This window comes from Heptranchias perlo, chromosome 17 (assembly GCF_035084215.1).
Source record: "Heptranchias perlo isolate sHepPer1 chromosome 17, sHepPer1.hap1, whole genome shotgun sequence".
Classification (NCBI taxonomy): Eukaryota; Metazoa; Chordata; class Chondrichthyes; order Hexanchiformes; family Hexanchidae; genus Heptranchias; species Heptranchias perlo.
Window position 1 is genome coordinate 10,314,412 of NC_090341.1, and position 17,936 is coordinate 10,332,347.

At 42.3% G+C, this 17,936-nt stretch overlaps 1 protein-coding gene across 2 annotated transcripts in view; it reads right to left on the minus strand.

The window, feature by feature from the left end:
- Window positions 1–17,936, minus strand: part of twf2 (twinfilin-2) — a 95,053-nt gene that overhangs the window by 72,048 nt on the left and 5,069 nt on the right. For both annotated transcript variants that reach the window (XM_067998470.1, XM_067998469.1), the window contains exon 2: window positions 6,282–6,359. In XM_067998470.1, coding sequence (XP_067854571.1) covers window positions 6,282–6,359 — 78 coding nt within the window. The remainder of the gene's footprint in view (window positions 1–6,281; window positions 6,360–17,936) is intronic.

Here is a 17,936-nt window from a genome sequence, read left to right on the forward strand (position 1 = left end):
CATGTGTAAGTGGCAGGGGAAGGGCAGCTGGAAGCTGGTGTGGTGGAAGAGTGAACAAGGGTATTGCAGAGGGAATAGTCTATCTGGAAAGTGGAGTAGAAAAAAAAAAAGGTTCTGCATCTATCCAGTGACTTCTACTCAAAGTGCACGTGTGAGACCTTTGGGCGAGGATAGGACTGGACCAGGCTGTCGTGCCCTGCTGTGGTCAAATAGCCAATTGACACTCACTGCCAAGATCCACAGACGAATAACTGCCACTTGGGTGAGGTACCAGAGTGTGCCCAACACCCATGAAACTGTACCGCGGCAAGGAGGCAACATCTTCAGGTTAGAAAACTGGTAGACCAAAAAAAGGCACTTTGCCCTAACTGCATGATGTGGTGACTTGTCCTCTGATTTGCCCTCCCTTCCTTAATGTTGGTAACTAAATTTGCAGGGTTTTCAAGCTGAATGCTCAGCACTCCAGCGCTGCAGCTAAATCTACTTCTCTACACTATTTTTAATCTCAATATATTAAAAACAGATGTATTAGAAATTAATGCTACGCTTGGCTGCAGACAAGGCAATTTGAACGCATTAACTCGAATACATATTGTGGCAAAAATAATTATCCAAATTATGGATGAAACATAAATATAGGATACCATGGATCTCAATAAACATTACCACAAATGGGAGTGGCTGGGTAACTCATGAGTGACAAAGCTACAAATTGGTTATGATTGTTTCACAATGTATCCTCTACAACACTTTCAGTAGGTTTTCAATTTTAATGATTTTTTTTGTACTAAAATTACAAAAATAATCAAAGTTGACTTATGCTTTATCATTGTAATTTTCACAGATGAATCACCACACAAGTGTTAAAGATTATTATGCAAATTCTAACTATGACTGGTTGGGTAAACTACTAATCCTAACTTGGTATAACAACATTAATGATCTGCCCATTGCCCAGTAGGTATGGGTCATTAAATGGTACTGCCTCAAAACACAAGCAGAGATGCAGGTCTACGAATTGATGCTGATTCATACAACAAAATAGGTTAAGACAGCTGTCACTGTCCAATGCAAAAAAAGATTTACAAGTATGATACCAGGACTGAGAGGTTATAACTATCAAGAAAGACTGAACAGACTGGGGCTTTTTTCTCTAAAAAGGCTGAGGGGTGACCTAACAGAGGTCTTTAAAATTATGAAACTGGTTTGATAGCGAAGATGTAGAGGCGATGTTGCCACCTATGGCGGTGTCCAAAACTAGGGGTCATAAATATAAGATAGTCACTAATAAATCCAATAAGAAATTCAGGAGAAACTTCTTTACCCAGTGAGTGATTAGAATGTGGAGCTCACTACCACAAGGAGTAGTTGAGGTGAATAGCATAGGTGCATTTAAGGGGAAAACAGATCAACACATATCAACACATGAGGGAGAAAGGAATAGAGAGTTATGCTGATAGGGTTAGATGAAGGGGGGTGGGAGTAGGCTCTTGTGGAGCATAGACATCGGCACGGACTAGTTGGGCCGAATGTTTCTATGCTGTAAATTCTGTGTAATAATTCTATGTAATCTGTTAAGTATGCCGGGATCAAGCAACAGTGTGAAAACATCCCTTGGGCGACCTATAATTTTTTTTCTTCTTAAAAATATTCTTCTGTCCCTAAACATCTCTTTTTAAGTCCCACTCAACACTTCATTCCCCAGATCAAAGGGCAACCAAGCAACTTGCCAATGTGACTATAACTGGCTACTTCCTCAATATGGAGTGCACACACCCCACTTACCCAAGTCCAGATATCTTAGGTACAAGTTGGCAAAGGCAAGGCTCAGGGACCCCAAAGTATGTATGAGGTACTGCTAGAGTTTAACCAGCTGGATCATCCCACCAGTTAGGGCTTTGCCTTGTAGGGTTACGTGAAGCAGGATGGGAAAAGTACCAATCCCATGGTAATAGACCTACCCTTACAGGTTACACTGATGAAGCAAGCTGGCTAGTCAATCATTAAGAGGGCCCAGGTGTACTGCTGATTGGGTTGAAGTATTGGATAACTGAGTCTGCTTTATAGGATTGACTTGGTTTTGAACTTCCATCACCAAATGTATCATCTTGAGCTACCTCAACTCCTGAGAAAGAATGGGTTACAGTAATGACGACTGTTTCACCACAATGGGGACCGAGGGAAGAGGAAGAAGAAAGTGTAGGTGGTGTATTTGGGGCTTAGAAGGAAGTTTAGAGGAATGAATCATGCCTCCCTTCCCCTGCAAGTGGCCCATGGTCCCCCAACAACTTATGGCAAATGTAATGGATGGATCAATATTAAAACTATTCACTGTACATTGCAGTATAGATTAATACAGCATGACACTCTGAACAGTACAAAATGCATCCAAATGATAAATCAAACATTTAACAATAGGCAAGTTTTATGTAGGTTTTAATTTATCAAATGATGAAAAAATAAATGGCAAAATTGCCTGATCACCCCTCCACCATGAGATGAAAACAGACTGCTACAGGCCTCCACCCGCTGAATGGGAAAAAAAACCCGCCAGCATCCAAGACAATATTAGCACTTGGCCCCCCCCAGCTCATTCCTCTCCTGTCTTTGCCTCTTCTTCCTCCTCCTCCTCCTCCTCCTCCTCTCCCCAACATACTTCTCCCTCTCTAGCCTTTGTCTTCTCGTTCCCTCCCTTTCCAATCTCCCTCCCGGCAACATTAGTCCTTTCCCCCCACCCCCACTGAGGAAAATGTTGACCCCATTTCTCTCTTCCTTCTCTCCCTTCCTTTCTCTCTCTCCTCTCCTCATACCTTCCTTCTCTCCTTCCTTTCCTCCTCTTTCTAAAATTCCTAGAACACTAGTACCAATTCTGGGACAAGAATAGCCTGTTGCAGAAGAGACAGGTGTCGCCAGAATAGGGCTAGGGCCAATATCCTAACTGGGAGAGTAATTAGTGCCTTTGGGGAAGGTTTAAATTAATATGGCAAGGGGAGGGACAAAAACCAAGATGAATCAGCAGAAAGAAAAGAAAAATTAGATAAAAAGGATGTAAATAAACTTTTGAAAAAAGGCAGATAAATGGGACTAAATAGATGGTTCATTCAGCGAGCTGACACAGCCATTGGCCCAAATGGCCTTTTTTTTTTCTCATTTAAGATAAAGTTAATAATGGAGAATGGTAATTTCTTTTTGGAGAGAGGAGCTAAAAGTGGGCCAAATGGTTGCTTTCATCTGCATTTATCTTCTGATTTTAGATCCTGTCCAGGAATTCCACTGGCGCTTTTGATGCCTGTTATACAAATCTGGAACTCTGCTTTGAATATGTTGGTGACTTATCTTTCATCATCTTGAACACCTCCAAAGCCAGTCAGGATTTGGCACTGTGCACTTACCGTCATAGGGCATCCCCAAAAAGCCTTGACAGAATACATATGAAAACAGAATTGGACAGACATGGGTTTCATAGAAAGTTGAAAAGGGGAAAAGAGGTGCTGGGCATTAATGAATGTCGATAGATGGTTGGAGCCTTCCAAGGCATGGAGTGGTAGCTGCTGGTTAGACTTGTGAGAGACATTAAGAAACAACGTCTTGAAGAATTGAAAGGATCAAGACTGGCCTATTGATGGGAATGGAGAAGAACAAGATGTTGTGATTTTTCCACAGCACTACAAGAGGAGTTGGAGGCTTTGAGCTCTGAGGGCATTTGATGTGAAAGAAGTTGATGAATTTAGATTGAAATCATCAGCAAGAGTGTGGATAAGGTTGGATGATGACTGATGATCAGTGATGTGATGAAGGAAGACCGAGAGGAGGGACCTGTATGAATCAGTGCGTTTGTGGATAAGGAGTCAGAGGATCAGCCATCAAATACAGCACAAATAGAGCAAAGTGAGAGGAAACTAGATAGCCAGTAACATAGTTTCGGTGAAAAGTCATGGTGGTGGTAAATGCATTGTACCAGACCCTGTCAACAACTTTGGAAATGTTCAAGGCAATGACAGATGATTCACCCAAGTCTTCAATAGCAGACTTCCAGAGGTGTATAACATAGGAAACTAGACTACAAGTGGGATGGCCATGCCAAAAACTATAGTGGCCCAGAATTTTCAAGCTGATGGATAATTTGAGAGTTAACTGCATGTTCGCAATGCGACTCTAAGTGCAAGTATCATATTAGAATGCACAAGATGCTGGACTCCTGAGAACCATATTATAATTGAGAAGGAGTGAATTCTATATAAAACAAGACAACTGTATCCAAATGCATTGTATGCAAACTTATATGTACAAGGTCACTGTTGTAATTGATACTTTATCCATGTGCACTATGTAGCATTTTCTTTAGTACCGGTAACATGTTTTCCTTCTTTGTAGCAAACTCATGATGTTGTTCTATCAGCTGAGTCCAGTTCAGCCAAACCCATTAACTGCAAGCGCTATTTTAAGCACAGCCTGCAGCTGTCATCACTTTCAGAGCAAGGTGACAGGTCACATCTAGCCACTCATGTCACCTGACATCACTGCATGTTGAGTACCCGCCCCTCCCAATTCTGAGTTGCTTCATACAGCTATTTCACCACAGTTCCTTTGAAAATATTCCCACCAAGGAACATACTATTCTTAATCTATGTTTTGACGTATCCTGTAGCAACAAGCTAGGCATTGGTTATCAGAAAAATACCTTCTGAAATTCAGAGATGCAATAACTGTCATGGTTTTGTGTTTATATCAATCAAGAATATCAGTGTACAGACAAGATAATTGATCATAGAGAAGTAAACTTTAAAGAAAGACATATTTCATTGGACCTTGATTTCCCCTTCCCATTTTAGACTTCTTCCTACAATCCCTCAGGTGATAATTAGAATGCTATAGGCATCTGCTAATGCCACTCTGTAATCAGCCACAAGGACATGGCACACATGACTCGGTGAGTTATACTCCAATCTCCCCTCCTTTTCATAAGAGAGTGGGGGGGCGGGTGGAGTTAATTGCAAATTGCTTGGACAGAACATACACAAAACTGAGAGTTTAGGGAATTGTGAATCCACATCCTGTCTTTCCATGGACAAATGTTACGCCATTTGGTATATCTTCTAAAAAAAAAGTGAGCATCACTTATTTCCTCGAAAATTATTCCATCAGGCTTTTCTAACAAGGGATACCAGGATGTCAGAAACCAATTTAATTTGCCAGTTAAAGAAAGAATAAGACACTCACATTCATTTGCTGAGTTTTCAGCATTTGTAACTCTTCCTTATCATCATCAAAATTCACAAAACAATAAGAAAGACCCATGACGAAATTAAAGAATGGATGTTATTATATGGCATCGTTGCAATACTTGAAAATGAAGCCCCTTTAAGAAATCAGGTGCAATCTTTGAAAAAAAGTGCATTTTGTGCTGATCGAGGTGCGGATGTCAGATCAAGTACTCACAAGCCAAGTTTAGCATGTGTTATCTTGGGTAAACCATCCTCTTTGCACCATATCCAATAATTTGCCTTTATCTTAATGTCAGAGCAGAGCTCCCCATTTGTATCAGTAGAACATTCTCATTTTCCACATCAGTCATCCTAAATGAGACTGACTATTTGTTCCCATTTATATCCCACGAACTGCAACTTACTGTGGGCATGGGTGATGGTGCTCACACATATTTCACTTAGAATACTTATAACGTCAGAGAGAGACAACTTTCATTCCAAGAGTCTGGACTAGATTTGAACACAGGGGTCCCAGAGGTAAAAGAACGATCTCCCAGCCCATCCTTTTGGTCAACAATTTCTACCATAACCAGGATTTCATCTAATCAGGAATGAATAATCACACGCTCATTTCATAGTTTTTACTTAAAAACCTTTTATTTCCCAACGGGAAATTGGGAAGGTGCAAAACAGAGGGAAAACTGACAGATACGTTGTCATGAGTAAGTAGTCAGAAGGAATGTGAAAAGCTGCTGATGGCCTGAAAGTTTAAGTGAGAGGACGTTTCTGGCAAGCAACAAATGGGAGGAGCATTTTTCAAAAAAATTGCATTTATCTGCTTAAAAAGTTGCTCTTAAATGGATCCAAATTCAGTCAAAAATACATTAAAGTTGTGTAAAACTTGACTCAAAATGCCAACTACAACATCTGTACTACAACATCCCAATCTATATAAATTTAGCAGCTGTGCAGACTTTTTCCATAAAGTTATACACACATTCCCATTTTTAATTACAGTTGAATATTTGGTCACAGTATAGTAGGTTTAAACGCAGAAAAACAGACAAAACTCACCATCTTTGATGATGACCTTCATAATGCGAATAGATCCATTGCGAGCCTTTGCAAAGAAGTCCTTCAATTCCCTGGTAGCTAGGAGAATCAGAAACATGTTGATTAAACAAAACCCCACAAATTTCTCTTCCCGGCAAAATTTGACAACCAATTTAAGCTATAGAGAGACTATTTTGCTGCGTCAGTCTGCGTTGTAGAAACTGTGAAGTGCACAGTAAAGCACGGATATTCTGTAAGACTCCAGTATTAAATGCTGTGTGTGCATGTGATTAGGAGAACCTGATACCACCATGGGTGAACATAATCCCCAAATTTAGCTGGGGATGGCAAGGCTAATTGCTCATAGGCAGAGCTCAAGTGATAGTTTATGATATATATATATATTTACCTAGCTGTACTGTGTGCAGCTCTATCAGGCTTATGTTTTTCCTTTATTCTACTTAATAAAGACACAACAAACACACTTCTTGTTTTGTATCAACAGCAACAACTTGGATTTATATAGCACTTTTAATGTAGGAAAACAACCCAGGGAGCTTCACAGAAGGGTAATGAGACATAAATCAACACCGAGCGAAAGAGGGAGATTAGGAGGGGTGACTAAAAGCTTATTTAAGGGGGTGGGCTTTACGGTAGGTCTTAAAGAAGGAGAGGGAGGTGGAGAGACAGCGAGGGAATTCCAGAGCTTAGCGCCTAGATGGCTGAAGGCATGGCCGCCAACTGTTGGGCAAAGGGATTTCGGGATGCACAAGAGGACAGAGTTAGAGGAACGCAGAGTTCTCAGAGGGGTGTAGGGCTCGAGACAGTTACAGAGACAGGAAGGGACAAGGCCATAAAGGGATTTGAATACAAGGATGAGAATTTCAATTTTGAGGTGTTGGGAGAGTGCGAGCCAATGTAGGTCAGCGAGCACAAGGGTGATGAGTGAGTGGGACTTGGTGTGGGATAGGATACGGGCAGCAGAGTTTTAGGTGAGATCAAGTTTATGGAGGTTGGAGGATGGGTTGCCAGCACAGTGCATCACAGAGTTTAATTTGCCTTTAGCAAACAGGAATGTTATCATGCAACATTGATTGGCAATTTATTTTCCCTCTTCCCAAGCTGTCACAGTTGTTTTGAAAGAGCAATTTCCAGTGATTGAAACGTGGCTTTGGAATCAGAGATCAAAATAAGCATCTATCTCCCTATCTAACATGGATAAAAAAACCCAGAAGAAGCACAAGTAGACAGATGTCCATTTAAAACAACATAACCTTTTGTCATAATGAAATATTTAAGATTTTAAGATTCTTTTACCATGACAGATTTTAAACATGAATAAATGTCTAAAATCCTTGGGTATTGTTAACTGTTTCTGCTTTTATTTAATTGAATATATATATCTGAGAGCCAAATTTGGTATCTTAAAAGTGTAATAGAAAAAGAAACAGAAGGCACCCCATATCACCATTGTGCACTAATACCAAGAGTTCTAGACTGGCATTGAATTTTAATCAGGAACAAGGTACAGAATCGATTTCCTTTATTACAGTTTAAAATATGAGTAAAAACATCAACTTTTTGGGGGGGGGGGCAAGGGGGCGACAGCTTATGTATCTTATTTTGATTTACTTCTTCATCTATATGCGGCCAGTCGGCGACATCAACTGAAGACAGGGGTCAGTTTCCACATGTGCGCCAATGACACCCAATTCTACCTCTCCACCATGTGTCTCAACCTTTTACTGCCTCTGTGTTGTCAGTCTGCTTGCCAAACATCCAGTCCTGAATAAACCACAATTTTCTCCAGTTAAATATTGGGAAGGCTGAAGTATCTTCTTCGGCCCCCGTCACAAACTCCGTACCCTTGCCTGATTGGGGACTGAATATGTATATATTTTAGATTTCACCTTGTCCAGAACAGTAGAACCAGAGAACATGGCCTGCACGTGAAGGGAGGTAAATACAAAACTAATCTGTGGATCATTATTTCAGTTAGCGAGTGGTAAATCTATGGAACAAGTGCCCTAGGGAGATGGTGAAAGCAGACAGTATTGATTGATTCAAATGCAAATTAGATCGATTTCTTTCAGAAAATTATATTTTGAGATACAGCATACGAGTAATTTAAGACATGATATATGGTTCTCTCAGCAACCTAGGATGCATCCCATCCGGACTACTTTAAGTACAGCTAGCCTTTCTAATCAATTCAATTTTTAGCCCATCCAGTATCTCAACTATATCTTCCATTACTGAGACTCTGGCAACATCTTCTTTCTTGGTAAAGACAGATGCAAAGTACTCATTTAATACCTTGGCCATGCCCTCTGCCTTCATGAGTAGATCTCCTTTATGTCCCTAATTGGCCCCACCCCTCTTACTACCCGTTTACTGTTTATAGGCAGCTGCGTTAATATTTTGTGCGCTTTTAACCCTGGGACACAACTGGACTGATCTGAATTGAACAGTAAGGGATACACGGAGATGATCCGCCAATTCTGGGGCTGTAAGGGATCTGGATAGACACAATACAGATTATTTCACTGATACATAAAGCTTGCCCGAGAATAGAAAACACAGAGCAAGCTCCTTCTCTGTAAGCATTTTTCAGATGCTTCCAAAGCCTCTACATTAATCTGATTTAGCCACTAGCAAGTCTGAGATATGTAGAGCAAAACACTCATACAATAGGAATCCGATTAACTCATTTACCCCTAATACTGTCAACAACCTTTGCTTTTGTGTTCATGAACTCGTAAGGATGTTGATGTATCATCAAAATTCTGAGTTTTAAAATTTCACCAGTCTGGAGTTCAAATTTTACTTCTTGGGAGAGGGAGGAAGCAGTTAGGACCAGCATTAAATGCAAATACGCAGTTCTCGCTGCTACTCGGATCTGCCTCAGACAAATGAGGAATGGTCTGTTAATGTCTATTGCAAGAAAAATGACAAACTAAAATCAAATATCTAATATCAATCTCTATTAGTAATACATTACAAGGCTACCACTTGTAGTGAGATAGTCATTACCTTGCATATTAACTTCATACCACTCGAATGCAGTCGACTCCAGATACAAGTGACACATGCTATATATCCATTTCATACAATTACAATGTACCAAGTCATTCATATACTGTTCAATAACATAGAATTCATTATCAAACATAAAATGTTCACAGTTTTCTGACTGAGCACATCAAATACGCTCAGCTCACTGAACAATTTCACCAATAGGTAACAGTGCATACCAGAAGTATCATCACTGCTATGGAATACCTGTATTATTGCGCAAGGTTTTCTATTTTTCTTTATTATTTAGATTGAACTGCTGAATGATCAGTGGGGGCTGTGTGGTACATACAAGGCTTTGAAAATTACCTCTGCAGCCTAAGAGTTAAAAAGCCTGCAATAACCACTAAACAGTTTATGGTAAAAACAAGCTAAAGGTAATTTTTTCTGTCAATTGTTCCAAATTGGGTTGGCCAAATTGGCCAAGCTTCTAAAAAAAAAAGGCTTGATGTTAATAGGTTCAACAAACACAGCACTCATAGTCTGAGCTTTCATACCACCCATTTTGAATTTCTGAGATCAATTTTCTTTAAGCCTCTTAATTCCACCTTCCCCCAGGTTTAATTCTTCTACCTGGCCTCTGACCTGGTCGAGAACTAGAGTACACAGATTTAAGATAATTGGGAAAAGAATCGGGGGGAGATGATGAGGAGAATTTTTTTTTTTAAACGCAGTGAGTTGCTATGATCTGGGAGGAACTGCCCGAAAGGTTGGTGAAAACAGATTCAATAGTAACCTTCAAAAGGGAATTGGATATATACTTGAAAAACAAAACATTTGCTGGGCTACGGGGAAAGAGCAGGGGAGTGGGACTAATTGGGTAGCTCTTTCAAAGAGCCAGCACAGGCACAATGGGCTTGGATCACTTTTGTTGTTACTGCAGGGTACGGTAGCATATTGGTTATGTTACTGGACTAGTAATCCAGAGGCCTGGACTAATAATTCGGAGTCATGAGTCATGGCAGCTGGGGAATTTAAATTCAATTAATTAAATAAAATCTGGAATTAAGAAAAAACTAGTATCAGAAATGGTGGTCATGAAACTACCGCATTGTCGTAAAAACCCATCTGGTTCACTAATGTCCTTTAGGGAAGGAAACCTGCCGTCCTTACCCGGTCTGGTCTATATGTGACTCCAGACCCACAGCAATGTGGTTGATTCTTAATTGCCCTCTGAAATGGCCTAGCAAGCCACTCAGTTGTACAATCTTGCTACGAAAAGTCATAATAAGAATAAAACTGGACGGACCACCCGGCATTGGACCACTAGGCACCGGACACGACAAAGGCAAACCAAGCCCAGTCAACCCTGCAAAGTCTATGGGCCCCGACAACATCCCGGCTGTAGTGCTGAAGACTTGTGCTCCAGAACTAGCCCCGCCTCTAGCCAAACTGTTCTAGTACAGCTGCAACACTGGCATCTACCTGACAACGTAGAAAATTGCCCAGATATGTCCTGTCCATAAAAAGTAGGACAAATCCAATCCGGCCAATTACTGCCCTATCAGTCTACTCTCAATCATCGGCAAAGCGATGGAAGGTGTCGTCGACAGTGCTATCAAGCGGCACTTACTCACCAATAACCTGCTCACCGATGCTCAGTTTGGGTTCCGCCAGGACCACTCGGCTCCAGACCTCATTACAACCTTGGTCCAAACATGGACAAAACAGCTGAATTCCAGAGGTGAAATGAGAGTGACTACCCTTGACAGAGTATGGCATGAAGGAGCCCTAGTAAAATTGAAGTCAATGGGAATCAGGGGGAAAACTCTACAGTGGCTGGAGTCATACTTAGCACAAAGGAAGATGGTAGTGGTTGTTGGAGGCCAATCATCTCAGTCCCAGGACATTGCTGCAGGAGTTTCTCAGGGCAGTGTCCTAGGCCCAACCATCTTCAGCTGCTTCATCAATGACCTTCCCTCTATCATAAGGTCAGAAATGGGGATGTTCACTGATGATTGCACAGTGTTCAGTTCCATTTGCAAACCCTCTGATAATGAAGCAGTCCATGCCTTCATGCAGCAAGACCATGACAACATCCAGGCTTGGGCTATAAGTGGCAAGTAACATTCACGCCAGACAAGTGCCAGGCAATGACCATCTCCAACAAGAGAGAGTCTAACCACCTCCCCTTGACATTCAACAGCATTACCATTGCCGAATCCCCCACCATCAACATCCTGGGGTCACCACTGACCAGAAACTTAACTGACCAGCCACATAAATACTGTAGCTACAAGAGCAGGTCAGAGGCTGGGTATTCTATAGCGAGTGACTCACTTCCTGACTCCCCAAAGCCTTTCCACCATCTACAAGGCACAAATCAGGAGTGTGATGGAATATTCTCTCTCCACTTGCCTGGATGAGTGCAGCTCCAACAACACTCAAGAAGCTCGACACCATCCAGGACAAAGCAGCCCGCTTGATAGGCACCCCATCCACTGCCCTAAACATTCACTCCCTTCACCACCAGCGAACCGTGGCTGCAGTGTGTACCATCTACAGGATGCACTGCAGCAACTCGCCAAGGCTTATTCGAAAGCACCTCCCAAACCAGTGACCTCTACCACCTAGAAGGACAGGCACATGGGAACACCACCACCTGCACGTTCCCCTCCAAGTCACACATCATCCCACTTTGGAAATATATCGCCGTTCCTTCATTGTCGCTGGGTCAAAATCCTGGAGCTCCCTACCTAACAGCACTGTGTGGGAGAACCTTCACCACATTGACTACAGCGGTTCAAGAAGGCGGCTCACCATCACCTTCTCAAGGGCAATTAGGGATGGGCAATAAATGCTGGCATCCCATGAATGAATAAAAAAAAATTAACTGTCAAGGTCTCATGGATACTTTCATCACAGGAAGATTTTATTTTCAATTTCTTATCTAAGGGGACCAGAGGTTGTTTCCCCTGGCTGGAGTGTCTAGAACTAGGGGGCATAGGCTCAGGCTAAGGGGTCAGACATTTAGAACTGAGATGAGGAAAAATTTCTTCACTCACGGTGTTGTGAATCTTTGAAATGCTCTACCCCAGAGGGCTGTGGATGCTCAGTCGTTGAGTATATTCGAGACTGAGATCGATAGATTTTTGGACTCTAAGGGAATCAAGGGACATGGGGATCGGCCGAGAGAGTGGAGTTGAGGTCGAAGATCAGCCATGATCTTATTGAATGGCGGAGCAGGCTTGAGGGGCCTTATGGCCTACTCCTGCTCCGATTTCTTATTCTTAAAATCTTGTGAGAAAGTGCGTTACCTGCCAGTGAATAAAATATATTGCATTCAAGTCAATGGAAAAGATGACTGGCATGGTGCTGCTGGTTAAGATGCACTGGCAATGAGATTGTGAACATCAGGCTGGGTGCTGGGGAGTTTAATAACTGGCTGTTGAAGAGAATTTAGATCTTAGTACAGCTGATCTTAAGCTTTAGTTAGAATACCAGTCAATCTTTTGTGGTGTTGCACACAGGGAGTCAAGACCCAGTATAGTGTTCATGTAAAGTGGGGAATAATTGGAGCACGGTGCCTAGATGTAATTAAGTTCACATTTTAAATCATACATTCTGTCTTTATTTTTATGCAATATTTTATATTACCTATCTAAAAGTATACTAAAAATCTTGTTTGTGTGCACATCTACTCAATTTTTTCAACTGACGGGAAGGTGTAATTACAGTGCGACAAGTTTACATGGGCAGTTGCATTTTAAATAGAGATCTATAAATGAAAAAAGCTGACAGGAAATATATTGTAGATATGTCAAAAATAAAAGCCCATCCACTATCACGGACTCAAATTATGCCATAAACCAAGACTGAAGTTCGAACAGTTTACTGTATCAAAATTTCAAGACAGTTAGTCATATCTCACTCTTCCCTCTATCTTTTATTTTTAGAATAATTTTCCACTTGCTTTGTTCCATGTGTGAGTTTCCTGTTTGAAGTCTTTCTGTTTGAGTTAATTTCTGCTGTTACCCCAACCAATTTTTTTTTAAACCACTTTTATGACTACTTAGTTTTGCATCCCGTCATTGAGAAAATAGTTCAAGAAAATAAATAATGGAATGCTTTAAGATGATATTCAGTATTCTATAAACACATATTATAGGAATAGAAGTAATCATTTACAGAGTCATAACAGATAATATAAATCCAGAGAGTTTAAAAGATGAATACTTCATTTTCTTTCCCTCTTTAGGTTGCTCCACCCTCCCACATACTGGCCCCTGACCAAAGAGGGCCAGCACATGTTCTTGGGCATCTGGCAATGCTGCTCTTACGCCTGGCCATTGGGAGATGTGCAAGAGTGGTATGGGAGGGCTAACTTTCTACCCCTCCCTCTGAAGATCTATACTTTTCTCTGTCTACAACAGCACAGTCAAGGTCAGGAATTTGCCTCTGGGAGACTGTGAGCTCAACTCTTCATTCAGTTATTGTGCTGCGTTCAGGACATTCAATATTAAAATCGTTAACAAAAGTAAATAAAAAAATATATGTACACCTTTAACAACAAAATAAAGCATCCCTGTTCTGCAAGTGCCATTATCGCGTGCTGATAAAACATTGTTCTTTGAGCTCTAGCAATCTACAATTCAAACACTACCACTCCTAGTCTCAAAAGTGAGCTGTGCTCATTTAATTCACGTTTCACCCTGAAGGGGAGTGGAATAAACCATCTCAAAAGGAGCAGGGTACAAGTGATTCTGCCAACCAAATGAGCCAACAGCAAACTACTTCCAACTTTTGCTGAGCTCTCCTTTACAGCTGTGATCTTTATAATCGGTAAGAAGGGAATCATAGCAAAAATGTAGCCCCACTAACATATATATTGCTATATAAATTTATACAAAATAACTTGGCTATTGTTCCATACTGTAACCATTAAGTAACACTATACCTTCAGGTAAGGCATCATGGCCAGCTGTATCATGTGTCACATAATCTTTCCAATGCAATTACACCATGGCATAAAAACAAGAAAATACAAAATAAACTTTCAGCTTAAACCATTCATCATGCATTGTACATGATCAACTGTATAGCAACCGAGATATTTGCATACTTTACAACAATGGCTACACTTCAAAAGTACTTCATTGAATGTGAAGTGCTTTGGGACGTCCTGAGGACACGAACGGCGCTGTATAAATGCAAATTTTTTCCTTCTTAGATAGAAAACTGGGGCAGACGAGAACATGCCAGCTACAGGAGGAGGGCTGGGCTGAGACAGCAGTCTGTATGTCGGCCAGCTTGTAAAACTGCCCCTAGTATAAACAGGGTGATTTTATGGGGTGGTAGGAACATAGATATCATTGATGCACTAGAACAAATCTAATGTCCATTTAAACCGTAAATATGGTGAAAGTGTTACGGCCTCAAGAAGATTTTATTAAGAGGTCTTTAAAGGATATATTTTAGAAAAATAGCAAATGGAATTGCAAAACCAGTTATGTGTGTGGCACGCATGATGTGGGCCTTCCTGGATTGACAAGATAACTAGGAGCAGTCTCGTGGGGCCATATGGCCTCCTCCTGCTCTTATTTCTGACGTTCTTATGAGCTGAAGACAATTTGCACTATACAGGAGGAAAGAGGGATGGAATCAGTGACTCGGGTGCTGGGCTTCCATCCTCCTTCTTAGCTGCATATGCTAAAGCTGACAGGGCACAACTTTTTTTCAATTTGTTCTTGGGATGTGAGCGACATTGGCAGTATTTAATGTCCATCCCTAGTTGCCCTGAGAGCATTAAGGATCAACTCCATAGTGTGGGAGTAGAGTCACATGTAGGCCATACTAGGTAGGGGTGGCTGGTTCCCTTCCCTGAAGGACATTATTGAGTGCGCATGGAATTGGAGGCAACCTATTGACATGGGTAGGGAATTGGTTAGGAGGTAGGAGATAGAGAGTTGGGATAATTGGTATGTACTCAAATTGGCAGGAAGTGACTACTGGTGTTTCCCAGGGATCTGTACTGGGACCTCAGCTTTTCACTATATTTGTAAATGACTTGCCATATATCCAAGTTTGCTGACGACACCAATGACAAGGCTGGTTCCCTTCCCTGAAGGACAGGGTTTTTAAATGACAATACAGCAGCTTTTGTGATCATTTTTTTCTCATGCAAGCCCACAAAAATGACTAGATTTATTAAATTCAATTTCACAACTTGCTATGGTAAGATTTGAACTCTGGGTTGTTAGTCCAGTACTATAACCACTAGGCAACCATACTTTTGAGCTGTACATCAAACCTTACATGCAGTCAATTATAGACAAGTCATGCCTAACGAACCTACTTGAATTTTGTGAGGTGGTAACTAACGTGATAGATAATGGAGTGAATATGGATGTTATTTATATGGACTTCCTGAAGGCATTCGATAAGGTTCCACATAAGAGATTGTTAACAAAAATGAGCGCGCATGGAATTGGAGGCAACCTATTGACATGGGTAGGGAATTGGTTAGGAGGTAGGAGATAGAGAGTAGGGATAATTGGTATGTACTCAAATTGGCAGGAAGTGACTACTGGTGTCTCCCAGGGATCTGTACTGGGACCTCAGCTTTTTACTATATTTATAAATGACTTGCCATATATGCAAGTTTGCTGATGACACCAAGTTAGGTGGTACAGTAAATAGTGTAGATGGGAGCAGAAAGTTGCAAAGGGATATTGATAGATTAAGTGGGTAGGCAAAACTGTGGCAGACGGGAAGCGTGAGGTCATCCACTTTGCAATTGAAAAGCCCAAGTTTCTCCAGTGTTTCCTCCTAACTTAGATCTTGAATACTGCGGATCAGTTTTGTGGCTCTTCTCTGCACTGCTTCCAGTGCTTTTATGTTTCTCTTGTTTTCTGGCCACAAGAACTGGACGTAGTATGTGTTGCACAAATGAATCCACGGATGGCCTTAGCACATCAAATGCCCAATGTTGTGTAACTCAAGTTCCCACGATCTATAATGTGGCCACTGTCTGTACCTCAACTGAAATTATGGGACAAAACAAGCAATTAAATGGTGTATGTTGTCGACAAGGAAACCAAGGGCCCGATATTAGGAAGGAGGCGGGTTGGCAGCGGGGGGTCAACTGGGCTCGTGGGTAACGCGCCTAGTGAAATCGGGGTGCTCTGCAGCCTAATTGAAGGCACTAACGCGTGCTTCCGGGTTTCCCGTTCTTGACCTGCGCAGCAGGCGTACTGCGCACCCGCATCACAGGCTGTCAGCAGGAGGAGCCCTATTTAAAGGGGCAGTCCTCCAATGCTCCTCCTGCAGCAAATAACTAAATTGGCAGCATGGAGCAGACCAGAGGCAAGGCTGCTCCAAGGTTCTCAGATTTGTCACTCCAGGTGCTGCTCGGTGGGGTCAGGAGGAGGAGGGAAATGTTTTTCCCAGCGGATGGGAGGAAGTGGCCTGCCTCTGCCACCAAGAAAGTCTGGCCCTTCCTGAGGATCACAATGAAGACCCACACCTGATGCCACCCATTGTGTCACTGCAGAGTGGGTGTAGTGTATTTGCAGGGCTTTTTTGTGCAGACGACTAAGAGACGCCGGCGATGTCCCCGGTGGCACCCTGGAAGGATGTGGAGGAGAAGTTGTTGAGGGCAGTGGTGACGTTGACAGCAACAGGTAAGAAGATGGTGCTCGGGCCAGCCGGGGGCAGCTTGGCATCAAGGAGGCTGCAGATGTCCACGACTACATGTCGAGTGACTCTGAGCCTCTTTGTGCACTGCTCCTCAGAGAGGTCCAGGAAGCTGAGCCTCGGTCTGTACACCCTGTGGCGAGGGCAGTGCCTTCTGCAACGCATCTCTCTCTGCGGTTACCCTCTGTGTTGTAGAGCTCCACGTGTCAGAGGTGGACGGCATGGCTGGTGATGCTGTTCGTCCTCAGAGGAGGTCATGACTGCAGCTATGGTGGTCCCCATCCGGAAGATGTACGTTTGAGGGGGTCCACAAGGTAGGTAAATGTGTCTGCACACCGGGGTTGAGGTTGCAAGTTTGTGATTTTTTGTGTTAGGAGGAGGGTGGTGCAGGCCAAACTTTGCGCAAAGTGACAGATTGGCCTCCTGCAACGAGTGAGGATCCCCCCCCTCACCTGTCACCTGTCAAATGGACCTTTGCAGCTGCCACAGGATTGTTTCCCCCAGTACAGGAAACACACTCAGTTGACCTGAAAATCCCACCCCTCCTAAAATATCCTTCAAATCAGGTCTCCTAACGACCTGAAGTATCAAATTAATTGATTTAAGTGGGATCCCGCTGGCTTTAATTGCCGGCGGGAGTCCCGCACGTGGGGGCTGCGTGTGCATCTAAGCGCATCATTGGGGAACCCGGAAGTAGGCGGGTTGGAGCTGGGCTCCAGACCCGCCCCGGGAATCCCCAATTTTCAAAGCCCCCCCCACCACGAATGTACCCGCTCGGACATCCGAAAATCGAGCCCCAAGTGCCTCCAGAAGCTTCACAGGCAAAGGGTGTGAACATGTTTCCAATGATAATTGCAAAATGATTTATGTGCTTCAGTCTATAAGAGCTGCCCCATGTCGGGATTTTCCATAGTTTCATTCACCTCTTTTTGCCAATATCTATTTTAATGTAATTAAAAAGTTTAA